At 28.9% G+C, this 21,797-nt stretch overlaps 1 protein-coding gene across 2 annotated transcripts in view; it reads left to right on the forward strand.

Moving 5' to 3' along the window:
* Nucleotides 1–12,732, forward strand: part of LOC107439606 (uncharacterized) — a 45,141-nt gene extending 32,409 nt beyond the window's left edge. For both annotated transcript variants that reach the window (XM_071178859.2, XM_016052262.5), the window contains exons 3-4: nt 6,239–6,451; nt 11,219–12,732. In XM_071178859.2, the coding sequence (XP_071034960.1) occupies nt 6,239–6,451; nt 11,219–11,381 (376 nt within the window). In that variant the 3' untranslated portion in view covers nt 11,382–12,732. The remainder of the gene's footprint in view (nt 1–6,238; nt 6,452–11,218) is intronic.
* Nucleotides 12,733–21,797: the final 9,065 nt, after the last annotated feature.

Below are 21,797 nucleotides of genomic sequence, written 5' to 3' on the forward strand. Positions count from 1 at the left end.
TTACTTCTAAAGATACAGATTTTTTTAACGAGATTTTCAGTTTATTTTTATCGAAATTTGCAAGTTTAAAAACGTTATATATTATAGTTGTCGCATAAATGTTACGACAAACTTCTAAGAGATCTAGGACGCATTGTAGGATTAAAACGGCCTAGAAACTCAATGCCCGAAAACGTCGACGTACTCGGCTAGGAGTGCTTTCCTATTATGACCTATTCAGAAGCACATGAAAAACATTTCAGAATTGGAAAATGTCCTTAATGGCGTATGACGACATTTGCGGGCATGGATTAGTATGAAAAATGTAATCGTGATGATGTGCTCTAACTCCTTTAGAAGTTTGTCGCAACATTTATGCAACCCCTCTGTTATATATAACCTGTTTAAACTCATGCATTTCAATAAAAAATAGACTAAAAATGTCATTCTTAAAAATCTGTAGCTTAGAGTAAAAAACAGATTGCAGATTTTAAATCAGCTATACGAAAGTATCTAAGATCTCCTTAAAAAAATCTCACGCAACAAAAACAGCAACAACAACAAAAATGTGTTTTTTAATGATCATGACTTTTATCATAATTATTCATGATTCTAATCGTTTCTAATTATAATTTTTATTATAATAAATCCTTTTTTTAATCATTATCAGTTATCAAACTCTTAATAATTATCAATCAACGTAATCGACGTAAAGTGTTACTTGGTAAAACCATTAGTAAATGATGCAAACAGTTTGTTGTAGCCTTGGTATTGTTTAAAGCGTAGCTTTGCCTAAGTATAGTTTACATAGAGCAAAATATATTTTGTTTATCTACATTTTCTTTTTAATAAAGCGAACTTGTGAACTTATAGAAATCAGTAACTGTTGGTAGATAAAATGGCAGTTCCAAAATTTCTTATAGATGTTAAAAGGATTTATAGATATTTAAAGGTTTCGGATTATTTTAATAACTTTATTTAACAGAAATTTCAAATTAGTTAAAATACTAATCTAAAAATATTTCCGATGTTTTCATATTCAATATAACTTCTTATATGTCCCCTGATTGCTCTTTTTTAAGAATTTTTTATCTTTAATTGCTGAGTTCTAAATTTTTAATATAATTTTGTCATAATTAGCGTAACTGACAAAGAATAGTACTTAAAAAGATCCTCGCTAAACGTGATGAGTTTTCCAGCATAAAATGTTTATTTGTGAAAGAAGATTTATTTATTGTGCTTTGGTCTTGAGAATATATAATCTATAAAGTCCTGATTAATTAATTTTTTAAAAAACACATCAGTGAATTATATTTTTATTTTATAACTGTCGTTGAACAGCCGACGCAATTTTGGGTACATGACTACCAATGTTCAATTCCGTAGAATTGTAATTGTGAACCCAATCCAAAAAGACAAGGGAACTCCAGGAGAAATTTGCCTTTATGGAGGACTTTTCGATGAGACTAACCCTCATTTGCATTACATGGAGAGGAAAACCACGATAACCTCTTTCGGTTAGCTTGACAGCAAGGGGACTCTACCCATGATTCGCCTACCACTGAGGATATTTTACGGCTGAATTGTGAACGTTGTGAACCGGAGACTGAATTCGCATTTATCAGCTATGTCGGGGATTCGAACCCGGTTCACCTGATTGGAAGGCGAACACTCTATCCTCATGATCCATCACGACTCACATCAATGATTTTTTTTTAACCGTCGCTGAACAGCCGACCCAATTCTATGGGTTTACGACTACTAATGTTCAACTCCGTAGCCTTGTAATTTTGAACCCAATCCAGAAGACAAGGGAACTCCTGGATCGAGTATTGGGAGAAATTTTGCCTTCGTGGAGGACTTTTTGACGGAGCTAACCCGCATTTGTGTTACATGGAGAGGAAGACCACGAGAACCTCCCATGATTAGCCTGACGGCAAGGGGACTCTAATCCATGATCCGTCTACCACTGAGGATATTTCACATCAGCACTGTGGTCGGTGCAAGCCGGATGCGAAATTCGTATCGACTGGGATTCGAACCCGGTTCGCTTTATTGGAAGGCGAACGCTCTATCCCTTGAGCCATCGCGGCTCACATCACTGAATTTATACAAAATTGGTGATGCATTATTTTCTGTCATTGAATATCCAGTGCTCGAAATTTGATTTTGGTATTAATAAAGCAAATATGATGACCATAAAAGTAATTTTACGTGACTTGAAAGAAACAAACAAACTAGCTAAGTGTTTAATAAAGAAAAATAAAAGAATGGAAAATAGCTTTATAACCGATGTTTAATAACTTATTATATATTTTTTTCTTAGCAATACATTTTTTTTGTAATTATTTGCATTACAAAAATAAACATGTTTGGCAAGTGACATTAGTACACTGAGAAAAAAAAGTAGGATCAAAGTTACCAAAATATAAAATCCAACGTGTTTCTGGTTTTATAGGAACACCAAAAAGCACGCTAATTTTTACCAAAGCGCTTTGGTAATGATTTTGGTAGAATTAACAATAAAATAGGTATTTATAATACGTGGTGAAATTTTGTTATATTCCTCTATGAGCTGTAATTCTGAAATATAGATGTTCTAATTGAAACAATAATACACAGGTACATATACTATGGCATATAATTCTGACATTATGGTATTTAGTTGATAAACTTTGGCTTGCAATTCTGTAACATTAGTATTTAGTTTCGTAAACTATGGTTTGTAATTCTGAAATATTAATGTTCGTTCATATACTTTGGCTTGTAATTATGTATTATTAGTATTTGGTTACATTAACTTTCGCTTGTAATCCGAAAATATTAATATTTAGTTTGATAAACTATGGTTTTTAACTAATGAAATATAAAGGTTTGTGTTGAAATATCAATATTTAATCATTTAGTTACATAAACCATGGTAGTAATTTTGAAATTTTTTTATTATTTCAGAATACTTAACTCATAGCTGATTTAAATATACATAAAAAATTGGATCTAATTAAATAAAACAATGCTAAACGATAAGTTTGTTAGGTTATTTAAATAAGGAAGAATGTTTTAGGCATTCAATCGAGACTAATTTTAATTTTTTACCTCAAATAATTTGATTACCGATGTTTGAAAACAATTAATATTCTCCACAAACAATAACAAGCTTACCCATACATAATTTGCTTTCAAATTTCATTTTATGTACTGAAATTAGAAAGAAACTTTGATAAATTGGCATGTATTTAAATGTAATAGATAGAATCTTTGATTCATTTGAGGCGTGATGCTTTGTATCCGGGTCACTGTACTTTGACATTGTGACGTGCTGACAGTGGAGACGGAACAGGAAAATCCTCCTCCACTTTGAATTAAGGATTTTTCATCTTCACGTGTATTTAAATCTAATAATAAGTCTTCGGAATTTCGGAATTAAAAGTTGAAAAAATTGGTGTTCACTTTTTATGAGTTAGAACATGTTCCGGGCATTGGAAATGGGTGATAAAGTATCGTTTTTTTGGTGTTGGTGTTAAAAGTTAAAAAAGTTACACTAGCGTGCAAAAGTTTTTGGTCAACGCGTGAAAAGCTTTTTAACCTTTCTATGCGTTTTTTTTTTCTTTTCTTTTTTGTAGAGATGATTTTTGTTTTATTTAGTCAAGCCAACTTATATATTACAATTGATTTCAGAATTTTTACTTTTCATGCAATTTAATGGAAAATGTAATCTTCTTTGGATTAAATTTAAATCTCTGCACTCAGTTCAGTTGAATATTTCTTTTTTTATACAATTCGAGTCTTGTCAGAACTAATTCTTCAAAAGTAAATGGCAATAAATTAAAGTTAAAATCCCGATTTCCGTAATTAAATATGCAAAACTTATGCTTATTTGTTAAAACTTTATCTTTTAATTGTATTTTCATCCAATTCTTAGATGTAAGAAAATCGCTTCACGAAAAACAAATACCCGACTGATATGAAAATTGCATTTGATTTAAAGTGACTTTCAAGGCGCTAACTTTGCTTTCTGATTGATAAGCATATTAAGAATGCTTAGGAATGAAATTATACAATATTTATCACATTTCCAATCAACCATCCATAATATTGAGGAGTTTGACTAAAGACTTTTGCACGGTAATATTGGTTGTAAGTTGGTTCGTATATTCGATAAATAAGTTAGTAAAGAAAACCCGAAAAGATATTAAGAAATTATAAGGATTTTCTGGATATATTTGGTTGATTTTTAAAGTGTACAATTCAGTTTATAATCTAATTTTAAGCTGAAATAACTTATTTCATTCGGTTCACTATTACTGGAAATTTTAAACCGGATTTGAAGTTTGCAGTTATACGTGTAGTTGTCCGAATTTTAAAAAAAGATGCAAAATAATTTTTTAATTAAATCTTAAATTTTTTTTTTGCTGTTAAAAATTAAAAAAGTTTTATTGGTTGCATGTTGGTTCGTACATTCGATATTTAAGTTAGTCAAAAGAAACGAAAAAGTAATTAGAATTTAATAGGATTGTGTGGATAATATATTTTGTTGATTTTAAACTGAATTAGTTCAATTTATAATCTAATTTTTCTCTGAATTAATTTATTTAATTTAGTTAACTACATCCCTTTCTTTAAATTTTTAACTGAATTAGTTCAGCTTAAAGTTTGCAATTATATAAGTAGGCAAGCGAATTAAAAAAAATACAAAGTACTAAAGAATTTTTTAATAAAATCTTAGAACAAGATAATTTTTTCTGGTAAAATATTTCTATAAGTACATTGTAAAGTAACTTTAAGAGTACAATGATAGTTAAAGGGTTATTTATTTAAATAAGAAACGTTAAACTTATCTTTTTTATATGAGTTTAAGCTAATACTCTAAATTAACTACAATGAAAATATTTAACTGTCACTATAAGTTCTAGAATTGAAAAATTGCTGAGGTGAAAAGCTTAAATGTGCACTGAGAACAAAAGTATGGTTGAAACTACTAGAATATGGTAAAACTTACCGTGTTTCTGGCTCTATCGGAACATCAAAAAGCTTGGCAATTTTGAGCGAAGTGCTTCGAGAATGGTTATGGTAAAATTAACCATAAAATATTGTCTTATAATAATTGATAAATGTGGTAAAATTTAGAAATTTTATCATGATATTTTACAGCATGGCGGCATAAAAGCCATTTATTCGTGAATTTTACTTCTCAGTTTTGTATTTTTTATTGAATGTGTAGTAATAAGAATTAAAATTTTGAAAACCAGAATTTCTGATAAACCGTTATCATATGAAGAGAAAAATTACTAAATGAATGTTTTAAATACCATATATTTTAGTTTCATTCACCAGAATTGTGCTTTTTTTTAAAAATCAAAAATGCCTCTACCAAATAGTACAACAATTTTATCAGAATATTTTTCTCTCCATGTATAAAGGGGTAACTAATTACTCAACTATATGAAAGATGGATAGTTTTAATCAACCTCTAAAAATTACGACATTACTGAATAGGGTTCTGTAACATAAATAAATTACATTAAAAAAGCATCAATTTATCGTGTCTGTTTGTCTTTTTAAACAGTAACTTATTAGAATCTAAATTGCAATCTAAATAAATTAGAATCTAAATAAAAAAAATCTATGCAATTACGCATCATTCAAAATAAATGTAAAAATAAATACAAAAGTTTCAATGAAGTCTGGCAAATGTCTAAAGTAAACAAAATTTGCTCAAAGTGGTGCATAGTAAATTATTTTGGCAAATTTTAATAAAAATCTCCTATTCTTTGGAAGATGTGTATTATTATTTCTGTTAGGAACTTTATATCAATATTTCTTTTAGAAAATATGCATTAATGTTTTTTTAAAGAAAATATTTATTTATGTTTCTTTTAGAGAATATGTATTACAGTTTCTGTTGGGAAATTTATTTTAATGTTTCTTTTAGAAAATATGAGTTAATACTTCTTTTAGAAAATATGAGTTAATGTTTCTTTTGAAAATATTTAATAATATTTCTTTTATAAAAAAAAACATATTAATGTTCAGAATGTATTTTCTTTGAGAAAATATGTCTTAATGTTTCTTTTAAAATTATGTATTAATGTTCCTTTTAAAAATTATGTATTAGTGCTTCTGTTAAAAAATGTATCGTGCCTGCTTGTCTTTTTAAACAGTAACTTATTAGAATCTAAATTGTAATGTTTAAGGTGTACCAATGCCTTTTTATGACGTTCACACAGACCTTGACACGAATCTTCTTTTCCCCCTTTAGGTCCAGAGGTCTAAGTGCACGACAGAGCTTCTTTAGTAATGGTCTCAATAGTGTCTCTGAATACATGATGTCCTTGGTGGAAAACAAGTTGGAGGATTGGCCAAGTCTGCCTAGATTAGAAGCACAGGAATGCATGAAAAGAAGCGTTTGTGAAGCCCATAATCAGCCTAAGAAATATGGCCTTATAGGTCTTGTTTTACAGTTGCTTTTCCCGTAAGTGTTAAAAGACACACAAAACTATTCTTCAACGAAATTGTGAAACTTGAAATCGTTAATTTTTCCCCCTGTTTTTAACTTTAATTTTGTTTAAGAAATTATTATTTCTCTGACAGGGAAAAAGTAGCTATTGTTTTTACAAATTCACAATGATAGATGTAAATTTTTTTTTATGAAACCAAAAAGTTAGGGAGAATAATTAATAATGAATTTACTGATAATAGCTAATGAATTAATTTATCTGCTCAAAAAGTAAGGAGTTTGGAAAAAATAAGTAAAACCAAAAACTAAAGAGATTTGAGTTAAACAAGTGTGTTAGATAGTTGTAATCTGAATTGGTAGCTTTGATTACAAAGAGAAGTGACTTAAATCACGAGATTCATATTAGAAATTCAATTAATTTGAATGATTTAATTTTTCTTATTCATTTAAAACCCAATTATAATTGAGCGAAAGGTATTATGAAAGAGATTAGAAATAAAGATATCCCAATTCTAAAAACATTTGGAAATTATTATTTTAATTGAATGATTTTAAAATAAATAACTAATTCTTGCCAACATGATGATTTGATATAATTGATTCCAAATAAGAATTCAGATTAGTGCCTGTATCAACTATATCAGTACCTATCTGGTTCAGCAAATAACTTTTGTAACTCGAATAATTAATTCAAATTTTGATTTAAAACTAATAACATACTCTTGAAAAAGGATGAAACCTTTAGATTTAAAAGACTTGTTAAGTAAAGTAGCGTTTAAAAAAATTCACTTGAAAAAAAAATTCACTCTTCAATTGATTGTGAGAGGATAAGAACATTTCTAATGAGATTGAACATTTTTAAATTAATAGATTTAAAAATACAATACCTGCAAATAATGCTCCATAGACAATAATTTTTTACATTATCTTTTATTATTTATGTTTTATTTACGTTAATTTTTTACTTTAAGTTTTCAATTTTCATGTAAATATGTCAGGTTACTATTCGGTTTTTGAATATTTTCAAAATTTTTTAAAAGCTATTTATTTAGAATATAGTCAAAAATAATTTTACATTTATAACTCGAAAAAAATCTTTTTTTAAATTTTATTTCACTATTGCTTATAATTCCAAATTTTTTAGAAATTATAGGTTTTTTAATTTCAATATTTTAATCACTGTTCAAAATTTAGGAGTTTTGAAACATGTAGGTTTTTTTAGGTATAATTCAGATTATTCATGGAAAGCTATAATTGTAGAATTTTATTAAGTACACTATCGATGAACAATGTATTCATCTCGTAACAAAGTTCACCTTCGAAACGTTGTAAACGTAATAAACAAAATTAATTTCAAACGAAAGTATCACGTTTACCTGGAGTGAAAAAAATTCTGGTTAAATTACCTTACTGTATGTTAATGGTACTGATGGAAAAAAGATACAATTCTGGTTAATGAGGCTAAAATATACGGTATTTAAACCATTCATTTGGTAATTTATCTGTTCATATGGTAAGGATTAAATAGGAATTCTAGTTTTTAAAATTATAGTTCTCACTACCACGCATTTAGTAAAAAATAGAAAACAAAAGCTAAATTTAACCGAGTAAATGGTTTTTATAACTTGCTCTAAGGCAGTGTTTCCCAAAGTGTGGTACGCGTACCCCCAGGGGTACGGGAACAGTTTAGCGGGGGTACGCGTTCTTATGCAAAATATCTTGCAACAAACGAAAATTTCAAAACATTTTATTTAAAAACAAAGCCAGCCATGGAAATTTACGATTAAGTATTTTTCTTTTACTATTTTTTGCAGAGTTAACAGTTAATAATTACTGGTGTCAACCGTCAGTTGTGATTTTTAACTCTTGTGCAATTTTTTTTATAGCAAAGGTTTGTAATAAATTATACTTATTTTGATTATTTTAATAAAATATAATTTTTATCCTTAACATAGATTTCTTTTACCAAAATTTAAGATTTTTTTACAGAAAACTTTGTACCAAAAAAGAAAAGTAAACATATTTTTAAAAAAATACATTCGTATTTTCATTAGTGGTACACAGCGTTACGAAAAATTTAGAAAGGGTACACAAAAGTCACAAGTTTGGGAAACACTGCTCTAAGGTATCATCATAGAATAGCCAAATTTTATCAAGTATTATAAAACCATATTTGACTGTTAATTTTACCAAATCAATACCAAAGTGTTTTGGTAAAAAGTAGAGAACTTTTCAGTGCTCCCATAGAGCTAGAAACATGGTAAATTTTACCATAATCTGGTAATTTTGACCATACTTCTTTCATAGTGCGCATTTAAGCTTTCCAACTAAGCAATTTATCAATTCTAGAACTTATAGCAACGGTAATATTTTTATTTTACTTAAATTTAACCGAATAAACGGTTTTTATGCCTTATTCTAAATTATCATGATAAAATTACCAAATTCCATCACACTTACCAAATTTCAACACGTAGTTTAAAACCATATTTATCGTTAATTTTACAAAAATCATTACTAAAGCGTATTGATAAAAATTACCGAACTTTTTGGTGATCTCATTGAACCAGAAACAAGGTAAATTTTACCATATTTTGGTAATTTTGACCAGACTTTTTTTATAGTGCGCTTTTAAGCTTTCCAACTAAGCAATTTTTCAATTCTAGAACTTATAGCAACGGTAATATTTTTATTTACTTAAATTTAACCGAATGAACGGTTTTTATGCATTGCTCTAAATTATCATGATAAAATTACCAAATTCCATCACATTTACCAAATTTTAACAAGTACTTTAAAACCTTATTTATTGTCAATTTTACAAAAATCATTACTAAAGTGCATCGATAAAAATTACCGAATTGGTGATCCCATTGAGCCAGAAACAAGGTAAATTTTACCATGTTCTGGTAGTTTTGACTACAGTTTTTTTTTCTCAGTGAGGATAGGTAACAGGAGATAAAGACCACTTGTCAACCACAAATTTGTTAATAATGGATATCAAATACATTTTTGATATGCATATGGTAAGATATTAGACCGCCTGGGTCACTTCTCGAATGAGGTACATTAATACTGGCAATTAGGAAAAGACAATAAATTTACATGCGAATATTAGTCATAAATACTTTAGGGAACTTATCGTTGTTCAGAAATAAGCTAGAATTCGGAAGAATGGCAGATTCAGGTTGCAACGTTCTAATAACAGAGCCTGTACCGCACTAGTCAGATGTCTTCCTCAAACATAAAATATTTACCATCTTTCAATCAAAATATTTAGACGTGTTTCCTAATACAACACTCCCGTGCACTCCGATATATCTACAGATCAAACTTTAATCGGTTGCAATGTTTTACCGGAAGACACTCCCACCACTGCGGTACACTTCTGCCAATATCCTATTGGAGAACTTGTCCACCCCTTTGTAATGAAAACCAAGAGAAATGTAGAATAGAACGATGTGGGGTGCTCTGTAACGCTTACTTGAGTTCGAAAATAACCTCAAAAATTCTGACTTCTTCATCAGACACGCTAGATATATTGTTTCGAACTTTTTGTTCTTCTCGGAGGTTGGTGTTCGAGAAAAAGTTTTGATTGATGGATGTATCGTCTCGGTTCGCCGTTTGCGTTCTTGGAGCTCACCTCCTTCTTTTGCGCGTGACACTGGGGTATGTAATTGGAGGGCCTCTTCCGGAAAAATAAAAAAGACAATTCCGCAAACAATAGTTCAATTAATGACTTTGTAGGGGGTATTTGTGTTCCGAAAATAAGCTTATAAGTGCCTTGAATGCCATTGTTAATAGAAATTATATAGGTTACTGTTATATGAATTTATCATTATACGCTTTATATTAATAAAACGAGATTTTTTTATAAATCGCAGTAAATAATAGTACCTTACAAAACGTGCATTAATGCTTTAAAAAAATATATTATTAGTGGACCTCAGAAAATTTTACAACAATAATATTTATAAATTTAAGAGCTATTTTTAAAAATATATACTATGTGTTATTTTGAAGAAAATATTATTTTGAAAAATATGTAGGGATGTTATTGAGGATGTAAGGTTAATATAGGCAACTTGAATAATTCTGTTATTCATTAATCAAAATTTCGCAAAGATTTTGGTCGCTGTGTAAAAAATTAAAAAAAATATCCACATTCTCTTCCATTCTCCCATTCTTTGGAAGATGTGCATTATTATTTCTGTTAGGAAGATTATATTAATATTTTTTTAGAAAATATGCATTAATGTTTTTTTACGAAAATATTCATTTATGTTTCTTTTAGAAAATACGTATTACAGTTTCTGTTAGGAAATTTATTTTAATGTTTCTTTTAGAAAATATGTGTTAATGTTCCTTTTGAAAATATTTAATAACATTTCTTTTAGAAAAAAGCATATTAAGGTTCAGAATGTATTTTCTTGAGAAAATATGTCTTAATGTTTCTTTTAGAATTATGTATTAATGTTTCTTTTAAAAATTATGTATTAGTGCTTCTGTTAGAAAATATATGTTAATGTTTCGTTTAGTATACATTTTCTAACTTAAACGAATGCGTCAATTTTTCTTTTAGAACATGTAAATTAATGTGCTACTCCGTGTTTCGAATTGTTATTAGCATTGCAGTTCTTATTGGCTTATCTCATTAAACGTGTTGAAAAAATAAAATAAATGCAAATTTAGAATTGAGTTAATTTACATTTTATTTTCTAAAAATATATGTTAATTTATTTATTTTTATAAAAGTAAATTAATTTTTTTCATATTTTACAGACCCTATAAAAATGCAGAAGATCCAAGCAATGTTGTGTCTAAATATCAATTAGCAGCCCGATATGGTCGCCAAAGTAACGCCAACTGTGGAGTGCAGTATGATGGATGCATGCTAAACTTATTGGACATAATTCAAGCTTTTGTAAATGCTTTTATACGATGAAAAAAAGTTTTTGTTAAAAGAACTTCGCTCAAATGATCATTTCCCTTGACAGATTGTAGTAATTATTATAATTAACCCGCTAAAAGACGTTACATTTATTGTTGTTAACGTAATTGATTTTTAAACATTCTAAGTTTTAATGATATATTCATAAAAAGCACAAATTACTAAATTAGAAAAACATTTTACAATGCAATATGAATTCGAGTGAAGCAAATGAGCTTCAAAATGTCTGAAAAATGTAAATTAAAGCTGTCGGTTTGAAAACATTATCTAATAAACAGGAAGAAATTTTCTTCTTTTTTCGAAGAAAATGCAAATATGCGTAATTATTCAGTATTATTACTAATTTTATAAATATTAAATCAACATCGTTTAAGGGGTTTAATAAGTAACATCTTTTTAAGCATTTTTTCTCTCAAGTAATTTGAAATTGCTTAAAGTTGAAATATTTTCAAAATTTACGTATAAAATTGAAAATAATGAAAACTTAATTATCACGACAAAATGCAAAATTTTTTTCTTCTTCTAAGTCTAAAAAATGTGAATATATTTCATGTATTTTATTATATTTCTTTAGTTATGTTTAACTTTCGATTTTTGCAAAACATTTTGAGGATGTTTTGAGTCAATTTTTAAGTAAATATATGTTAGAGTAATATTTTGATAAAATCAGCAAATATGTATAATTAATTAATTTCTCAATAGAATTTTCGCAACTAAAATTCAATAGCAATCTTTTTTCTAAATATAGAGTGTAAGCAATCAATTAAAAAAAAAGCACAATATAATAATAATATAAATTTCCATGAATGAATACGTACTAGTTTTTTCATATTAAATTTTCATTTCATAATTATTTATTATTTATAAAGCGTACATTATATTTATTTATTATTTTGGAAGCATATAACTGCTTTTATGATCATGATTAAGTAGTTTTCAATCATGTTCATGTATTCTGGGACTATGCTTTTAATATGGTATGTTTGTATTCTGAATGAATTGGGCGATTTATTTTGTATGAAAAATTCCTTTTTTAAATTTTATATTTCCTCTTTAGGGTTTTAGAAACATCGAACAAAAATTCTTTTACTTTGCTTGATGTAGTTAACGATATCTTAAATGTCTGTAAAGCTTTTTCTGTAATGAATGTTTGCTAAAAAATTCTATATGCTATATATTATAGTCAGTCATTACAAAATACCGTCAATTCACTTACTCTTCGTCATTTTATATCTATTTGTGTTCGTTCATTTATTTATGTTCTGTGTTATTTATAAATTGTATTTGTTTTAAATACAAATTAATCCATTGTAATTGTATGAATAAACGTTTCCGTATTTTTTAAGTGCATTTCGTTATTTATTCTTAAAGTCCAAAAATCTAAAAATATTCACTGTTATAAATTCCTTGGAAAAAATATTTAAATGACAATTTATTTAATTGTTATTTTGCCATACTCAAACCTAACAGTCAAATAACCATAAATGCGATGGTAATCAAACTGTTAACTGTGAGAAAAACCGTTTATTAACTGCTTTCAACTAATATTGTTAAATAACTATAATTTTAACGCACCAATTAGTTTCACCGATTGAAGACACTTAGTTCCTTGCAGCTGCATGCATATCATAGCTGAGAGGGCAAATCTGTCAGTCTTATGACCAATAAAGCGGGAGTTTAACTCCAGTGTTGACACCGAAATATTTCATTCGTTTTCTTCAACGCACGAAGGGTCTCCAGTATCCTGCACACCCCAATTTGTTACCCTGGACTATTAGGATGCGATACTCTCACTTATGCATAAATGGCAGCAACATAAAGCTACTAAACTATCTCCAACGTCCAGTTAAATGTCTTTTTTGCAGTTTTGAAACCATGCTAGTTGTAAATGGTTAAGAAACCGTATAGTTTTGTATTCATGTTTTCTTTAAACATACTAGTTGTAAACGGTTTTAAAAGCGTTAAGGTTAGAAATTGTTCTTTACCGTAAATTTCACGGTTAGTTGGACGGGCAAACTGTTGCCGTTTATTTCACCATAATTTCAGAGTGAAAAAATTCTAACAGTGTATAACATCACGTTAATGATTGCTATAGTTCAGTCTATGATAACTTACTGTAACTGCATTTCATGAAAAAAAGCAAAATTCGATGTTTATAAGGACACAACATGCAAGAAGTATGCAGGATTTTCCATGAACACCGACCGTAATACAAATATTTAGGGTATCCAACTGTTTGAAAGTTGCCGATTTCGATAAAAATTTCTGATTTATTTTATTATCCATGTATAAACTTAATTAGCTTTCCAACTACATTTAAAGATTTGATCTCCGATTTTCAGAAATGAAGTTGTAGTTGTTTTTTCGGATGCTGGCAGACGAAACCGAAACCGGAAGTGAACTCCAGAGAACGAAAAAAAAAATGTTTTTTATTATACTTAGAATGTTTTAACCTTTATTTATTTGAATAAATTATATTTTTAAGGCAAATAAAATTTAATTTCAGAAATTATTTTTCGAAGTTTTAGAAATCAATTTTTATTCTCAGAAATATCTTGCATTTTAAATACATTTTCCGAAGAACGTTGATTTTGAGAATATTTCTTCATGCTAACATACATTACAAAAAAAGTTTATAACATAATATCTTGAAATTTCAAGATTTTGTGAAAGGTTAATCATGTTTTGAATTCGAAGCTAAAGTCTAAGTGGGGATTTGCTATTTTCAAGCTTTAAATAGGAATATTTGCATTTTGTCTTTAAAAATTTAATATTAAACAATATTAGTTTCATTGTTTTTTTCAATTTTTTGAGAATTTCGGTCAAAACACAGGTAATCATATTATTGATCTAGGAAGAAAAAAACATTTGAAATTTATACACTTCAATTTGTTATAGAGCTGTTAGCGTAACATGAAAATTTCGTAATTTTTAATCTCAAATTTGTCCTTCTTTTGAAAAATATTTAATAAATTCTTAGACGTTACTTTAGATTTGTAATTTTAGGACCCTTGCTTACCGAAAAGTAAACTTTTGAATAAGCCTTTCTTATAAAAAAAAATTGTGTTGATACCTTAAATGCACATTAATATACTTATATGTATTGTTTAAATAAATTAAAAAAATAAAGCTGAAAAAAACAAGCGTTTTAATTAAATAAATAAAGGAAGAGTAGAATACCGCTTAATCCCGAACTTTTCATTTCACGCTAAAGTTGGTTAAGGTATAAAGCCAGAATCCATTTTAGAGATAGATGAAAAATTTACATTGGAAAAAGGAAATTTATAATTCAGTTACATACACTGACGGTTTTTGAAGTAAAATATTCAAGTAAAAATCACCGCTGGTGTCACTGGAAGAAAAAAGTATGGTGAAAACTACCAGAATATGGTATAATTTACCTATAAAATTTGGCAATTTTATAAGGATACCCAAGAGTATGGCAAAAAACCCCATTTATTCGGCTAAATTTACTTTTCGGTATTGTACTTCATTACTAAGTGTCTGGTAATAAGAACTAAAATTTTGAAGATCAGAATTTCTGGTAACCATTTCCATATGAACAGGCAAATTATCAAATGAATGGTTTAAATGCCGTACATTTTGGTTTTATTAATCAGAATTGTGTTTTGGGAATTTTTTTTACCGGAAATATCATTACAATAAAGTCTGATAATTTTACCTATTTTTTTCCCACCAGCAGAAGCTTTTCAAATTTCGAAAATTAAAAATTTTCATTTTTGGTCAAATTTATGTATATAAAAAAAAAAAAATTGTTTTTTTTTTAATATGAGGAAGGAAAATTTTTGCAGTGAACTTAAGCTTTGTTTGTGTTTGGTTAGACCAGGAAATTTAATGATTTTGAATTGATTCATGAATTTGTGGAACGCCATGAGTAAACCAATGGGTTAATCTTCTGATAAGTATAGTTTTTCTTGTTTTTATAAGTACTGTTGGGAAATGTGGAATTTAAAATTCAAACAGTTGCTGAATTTGAAATTTAATTTAATTATTTTTAAATTAATTTCCCATTTTAAATAGCAAACGAAGTTGTTCTAAACCTGATCGGATTCAGGCAGAAAAACGAGCTGCGTATTTTGAAATTTCAGCATATATTATTTCAGATACACATAATTAAATATAAGAACAAAATAATTTGATATGTTTTATAAAATTCAAAATTTAATTTCAAGTCATACATGTAGGTTAAAATTTTTTTCTTCCTTCCATCTTTTTCATTGACTGTAAAATAGGTAAGATTTTTAAAATTGGTAAGATTGAATTTATTTTAAGATTTGAAGAACTAAATATAAAATTGGAAATTTTATTGAATCGTGTTTAACTGGAATTAGCTTTCTAAACCATTTTCTTAAAAATAAAATTTTAGTAACATTATTATTATTTTTCTCAAAGTAATTTATTTTCTGGTTTGAAAGTTGTCAATTACATTTCTTGGGCAGAAATCACCTTTGTGAGCTTGAAGGATTTGTTTTATAACATTTTATAACGACAGGTGTAGAATTTTGGGAAAAAATCTCCTACGAAAACTTAAGGAACATTTTTATAATGATATTTTATAATATGGCTTGTATGTAGTCTAGAGGCATTTTTTTCGGTATAGAAATTACCATATAACCTTCAAAATGATACCCATCTAAATTTTATTTACACTCCATGCGGCAGTATTTTCTAAATCTGCAGGGGAAATCCCGCTTAAAATTGTAAAACTTTAGTTATTTAAAAATACAAATGTTTGAAAAACAACAAAAAAAATTTATTAAATAGACTTATTTTTTCGTAAATGTTTTCTTTATTGATTTAGTAGGAATAAATAATTTATTACATTTAAATTTGGAATAATTTACATTGTAAAACCACCAAACTCTTACGCTTTTTGCAAGAAATTTTTCTGCGTAGTAGCTTAATTTATGTTTAAATATGTGAAATTTTTGCAAAACAAAACTAGCCTAAAATTATTTAAATTACTTAAATGTATTAGAAAAAGCGGAGGTAATATTTGGTGGCGATTTTTTTAAAAACTTTGTCTGATTTTGTATTTACTCATCTATTGCTATCTGATTTTCCCCACCACAAATCTTACCATTTGTTCTAATGACCAATTTCCTTAAAAAATAAATTTTTTTATATGCTATTTTGACTAAATTCGCTAAGTTATCGCCTGAGACCAATATACAAAGAGATATTGGGGTTCTGGGCACAAACTTATTTAGGGTATTTTTGGACTTGTATTTTGCAAAAGTAGGGGACTGTAGCGTATCTACCACTACAAAATTACAACTACAATTCACTAGTATATAAGACATGTTAACTCGACTCTATGTCGGGGTACCTTTTCATAGATGACGGTTGACATGGTCGATTACTCCTCACCCCACATTGGTGACCCGGACGTGATGTGAACACGCCTACCTTGGCAAAAAACGCCCACTTTGATCTGGATACGCTTACATCGGCAGTAACGCCTACTTCGTTGGATGGTCCACATTGAATAGTTGACTTGCTACTTGTGACTGCGACATTATCCACCTCCTCGCACTGTTGATACTCAGTCTCGTCTCGATCACGCACAACGTCGGCTTGCAAACTTGTGATTACTCGACTGCTAACAGCAACAGAGGAGCGACTACGACCGTGAAGTTAATACACCTCTCACATTCAGCACTCAAAAAATACGGTGATCTTAATACAGCTCTCCCGGCTTCTTACAAAACAGCAATGAATCAACTAGTGGTATTCGTTCATCGAATTCTATCACAGATATATTTCTAGTGGGGGAGTACTGTAGCGTATCTACCACTACAAAATTACAACTACAATTCACTAGTATATAAGACATGTTAACTCGACTCTATGTCGGGGTACCTTTTCATAGATGACGGTTGACATGGTCGATTACTCCTCACCCCACAGGATTATACTTAAAAAGCTCAAATTATCAAACACCCTACCCATTTTTGAGTTTACGAACATAAATGCTCAACTTCGCAGCTTTACAATTTTGAAATCGATCCAAAAGATAAGAGAAAAGACAAGTATTGGGGAAAACAAACGTTTCTGACGGATTGTGTGATTAAACTGACCTGCATTTGCGTTACATGGAGAAAGAAACCTTAAAAACCTCTCATAGTTAGCCTGACTGTAAATTATTAATTAAAATTTTTATTGAAATTTTTAGATTTTTTCAAAATGTAATAATTGTTTTAAAGAATGAATTGTCAATTGTATACAAATGTGCTCAAAGACATTTTTTTCAGAGAGGGGGTGCAACTAGGGAAAATATTCATTAAAATGTTTTAAAAGTCACGCATAAATACTTTTTTGTATTTCTGAAAAATATTTTATCACGTGGGAAACGAGAACTTCATGAACAATTCCAACAATTTTATTAAAGCTACTAAACTAACATTCTTTGATAAAAAAATTGCATTTTTAATAACATTTAAACTTTAAAGCATGAAAAAAGTAATAAAAATCATGCGTTATTTTAAATTTTTAAATTAAGTATGTCATGAAGACATAAAAAAACAATGACTTCCAATGTTGTATATTTTTTAAAGTTTTTTATTAAAGTTTTTTTTCGGTCTCTAAATTATGAAAAAAAAAAGTTTATGTTGCATTAAAATTAAAAATGCAACTTTTGAACCTAGCTTGTGAATTATAGTAGATTCGATAAGTCAAATGTGATAAGTTTTATTCATGATTATTTAAAATAAATAATTTATAAAAGTTAGAAAGCAAAACATATTTTTAATTTATTAGACATCTGTGTGGGTGAACACCCTAGACCCCAGTGTGGCCTAGCTTGATTATTTGATTACCTGTGATGATTTGTGTGTCGCGTCGGAACCGATATTATATTGTGAAATGAGAAAAGTTCGTGTAAATCCCGTCATAATTTAATACAGGAACAAAGTTTTATTAATTGAAAATAATAAATTCAATTAATATATATATATTTAATTTAATAGCATTTTGAACTATTAAATGATCTTCTACTTTATGTACCTCCTGACTCAATTTTAAAGTAATACTTGGGTGACTTTCGAATGCTCAGTTAGGATGATAGATTTATGCAATTAAAAAGCTGTAGTGCTGCCATCTATATTCAAAGATATAAAGCTTTATTCAACATGTCTGCAAACATTCTAAAGTGCATATTGCTAAGTATGTTTTCTGATTCATACAGTGGCAGTTTCTTAAAAAATAAACAACTTCTTTGAAAGGTGAATAAGCAGGCTTCCCTTTCATGAAATTAATTCTAAAACAATCGATAGATTTTGTAAAAATTTTATACATCTAAAAGAAATGTTAATTAAGGCATGCGACTGTTTTTGTAAAAAAAAAAATCGATCGATTGTTGAAATACAAAAATAGATTTTGTAAAAATTATAGAAGTGATAAAGTGATGTTTATTGTGGCATACAACTGCTTCAGAAAAAAATAAGCGTTTTCAAGTCACGATGAAGGAAACGAATATTTTAATATTTCATTTAAATTTATCTAATTGTCCTAAAAATATGAAATAAATCGAAGTTTGCATTTCAGCTCTTAGTTATTCTTTCTTAGTTATTCTTATTTCTTAGTTATTCAGCTCTAGTTATTCTTTCAGAATACAGTCATTTTGACTGCTTTTGGGCAATATAGGTATTTCAGTCTTTCTAGTGTTAAAGAAAAAAATTGTTTTGTTTTTTTTATTTTTTTTTATAAAAAAAACTTATTTAATCCAAAACACGCGATCCTCTTTATATGTAAAGTTAACATCAGGGAAGTCTTCTTGAGTATCGAATATAGTTCTTGCTCCGCGGTACTCTTTTGAAACTGGTTTTATATTAAAATATACCCTTCATATTTTCAGAAAACACCCATGCATACTTAGAAATGATTAAAGTCCAAAACAAATGAACTCCAGTCTGGGAGAGAGCTAATAGTAAGGTGTATACTTAGGGATTTTTTGTTACCTTTTTAAAACGCTGACTTTATTTGAACCTGGTTTAATTTTAAAATGTGGATCTCAAACTTTCCAAACATGTCTGAAAATTTTTTTATAAAAAATTTTCATAAGCATTTTACTTAGTCCAGAACATGTATACGCTTATAGTGGCATGCAGAGGGAGAAACTGAGGGTTTAAAGAACCAAGACATTCAATCAAAAGGGATATTAACAGTCGTGTAGTCTAAAGATAGCAAGGATACAGATAGGGCAATAAAAGGGTTTAAAGATCTCAGGCATCCAGTCAAGGGAGATATTAACAGTGGCGTAAGCTGAAGTTGGCAAGGATGCAGAGAAGGGAACAAAGGGTTTAAAGAACCCAGACATTCAATCAAAAAGGATATTAATTGTGGTGTAGCCTGAGGATAGCCAGGATGCAGAGAGGGTAACAAAGGTTTAAAGACCTCGGACATCCAATCAAGTTAATTGTTCGATTTTTAATACAAATAATATGTAATTTTGTTACGTCTTTTCTTGTTTTTTTTCTAAACTCTTTCAATACGAAACATTTCTCCTTAAAAATTACGCTTAATTTATTGTTATCATGTTTATTAAATTAAATCATATTAAAATCATGTTTATTAAATTAAATCATATTAAAATCATGTTTATTAAAGAATGATATCAAAATATATTGGATCATATATGACAAGTCGAGAGCGAATTAACAAAAGCAATAGAAAATAGAAATTAGACTAGTACTTTCTTTTTAAACTGCATCATTATCAATGTAGAGTGTGTATGAAAAATTATTTTATAACAATTTTCTTCTATTTATTTCAATTTAAATGTTTTGATATGTGCTGAATCCAGTTATCTGTTCCATATCGTATGGTAAGTCCAATTACTAACCAGAGGGATATGAAATGCAATTCCACTAATCTAGGCTGACTAATTTGAACTTGAAAATCACAAGAATAGATCGATTTACATCCATAAAAGCTGTGATTCGGAGAAAAAACTACTTTGCAAGTGGAAAGGCAGTTTTTTTTCATAGTACGATCCATCTTCACTGTGTAATAACTCTCGAGGAGAACCAATTTTTCTCGCTATTGATTTCTTAAAACTTAGTATTGCTCAAAATGCAACAGATGGCGATTCAATTATCATTTTTATGAAAAATGGACGTTAACCGTTTTTGCCCCCTGGTCTTCCTTTTACTTCATGTACTAACTAGCAATTCGAGTTAGCAACTACTAGTAACAAGAGCAAAAGAGCTCCTTCCCGAGTAGCCCCCCTTTCCTGGGGACTGCCTCGCTATCTTTTTTGTTTCTTGATGACAAGCAGTAGTTAAATCAAGGAATTTTCAATTCCGTAACCTTTTTGAACACAATCCAGAAGACAAGGGATCTCTTGGATCAAGTATTGGGAGAAATTTGCCTTCGTGGTGGGCTTTTTGATGGAAATAACCCGCATTTGAGTTACACGGAGAGAAAGCTTCCCACGATCAGCCTGACTGCAAAGAGACTCTAACCGATGATCTGTTTACCACTAAGGATACTTTTACGTCAGCAATGTGGTCGTTGAGAGCCGGGTGCGGGCTTCATATCGACCAGTCATTGCTGGGATTCGAACCCGGGCCACCTCATTGGAAGGCGAACGCTCTATCCCTTGAACCACCTCTGCTCTTGAATTCAAATTAACAATTTCCTAGGTTACTATTGCATCTTTCTTAGCATACTCCTGTTACAAAATTTCTTCCCATTTTTTTGTTAAATTTCTATCGTTCTGAAAACTCATTAAATTTTTTCGCCAAAGATAATTCAATTATTGAACGAAAATGTAATTTTTTGACTTTAAATTAACTAAGTCGTTAATTCTGAGCTTAAACCAAACTCAGTAACGAAATAAATATAAAATTAATTTAATTTTTAATAATTTTAATTAATTATTATAATAAATTTAATAATTTTAATAATTTCATGCTGATGATAGTCAACGATCTGCAGTTAATTAAGGATTCTATCATGTGATATTTTTTGCCAGTAAGAATGCAGTTATAAAGACCCTGTATCTTTTTATATTATGTACAACTAGGAGGCTCTGCCCCCTGCTCGCTAACGCTCGCCAACCCGACATGTTTAAAGCGCCCAAAAATAAGAGCCCATTTTTCAAGATGCACCAGGCGTGAAACAAAAGTGATTTAAAATATAAAACGTAAAGTTGATAGCAAAAAATGAAAACATAAAGGGATGAAAAGTAATTTAAAAAACACAGTAGCCTAGAAAAAAAAAGAAAAACAGAAGAAGAAAAATCACAGTGGTTGAGAGGGGCAAATTAGGGTAAAATGCATTTCCACGCGGTGTGGAGAGGTGGTGAAGAGCTAATGTAGTTAACAAGAGTATCAACATTTTTATGAATAAAACAAATTCCATAGCACGAAGATGAGCTGATTTGAC

This window comes from Parasteatoda tepidariorum, chromosome 6, assembly GCF_982258835.1.
Source record: "Parasteatoda tepidariorum strain Cologne lab strain chromosome 6, Ptep-v5.0, whole genome shotgun sequence".
Classification (NCBI taxonomy): Eukaryota; Metazoa; Arthropoda; class Arachnida; order Araneae; family Theridiidae; genus Parasteatoda; species Parasteatoda tepidariorum.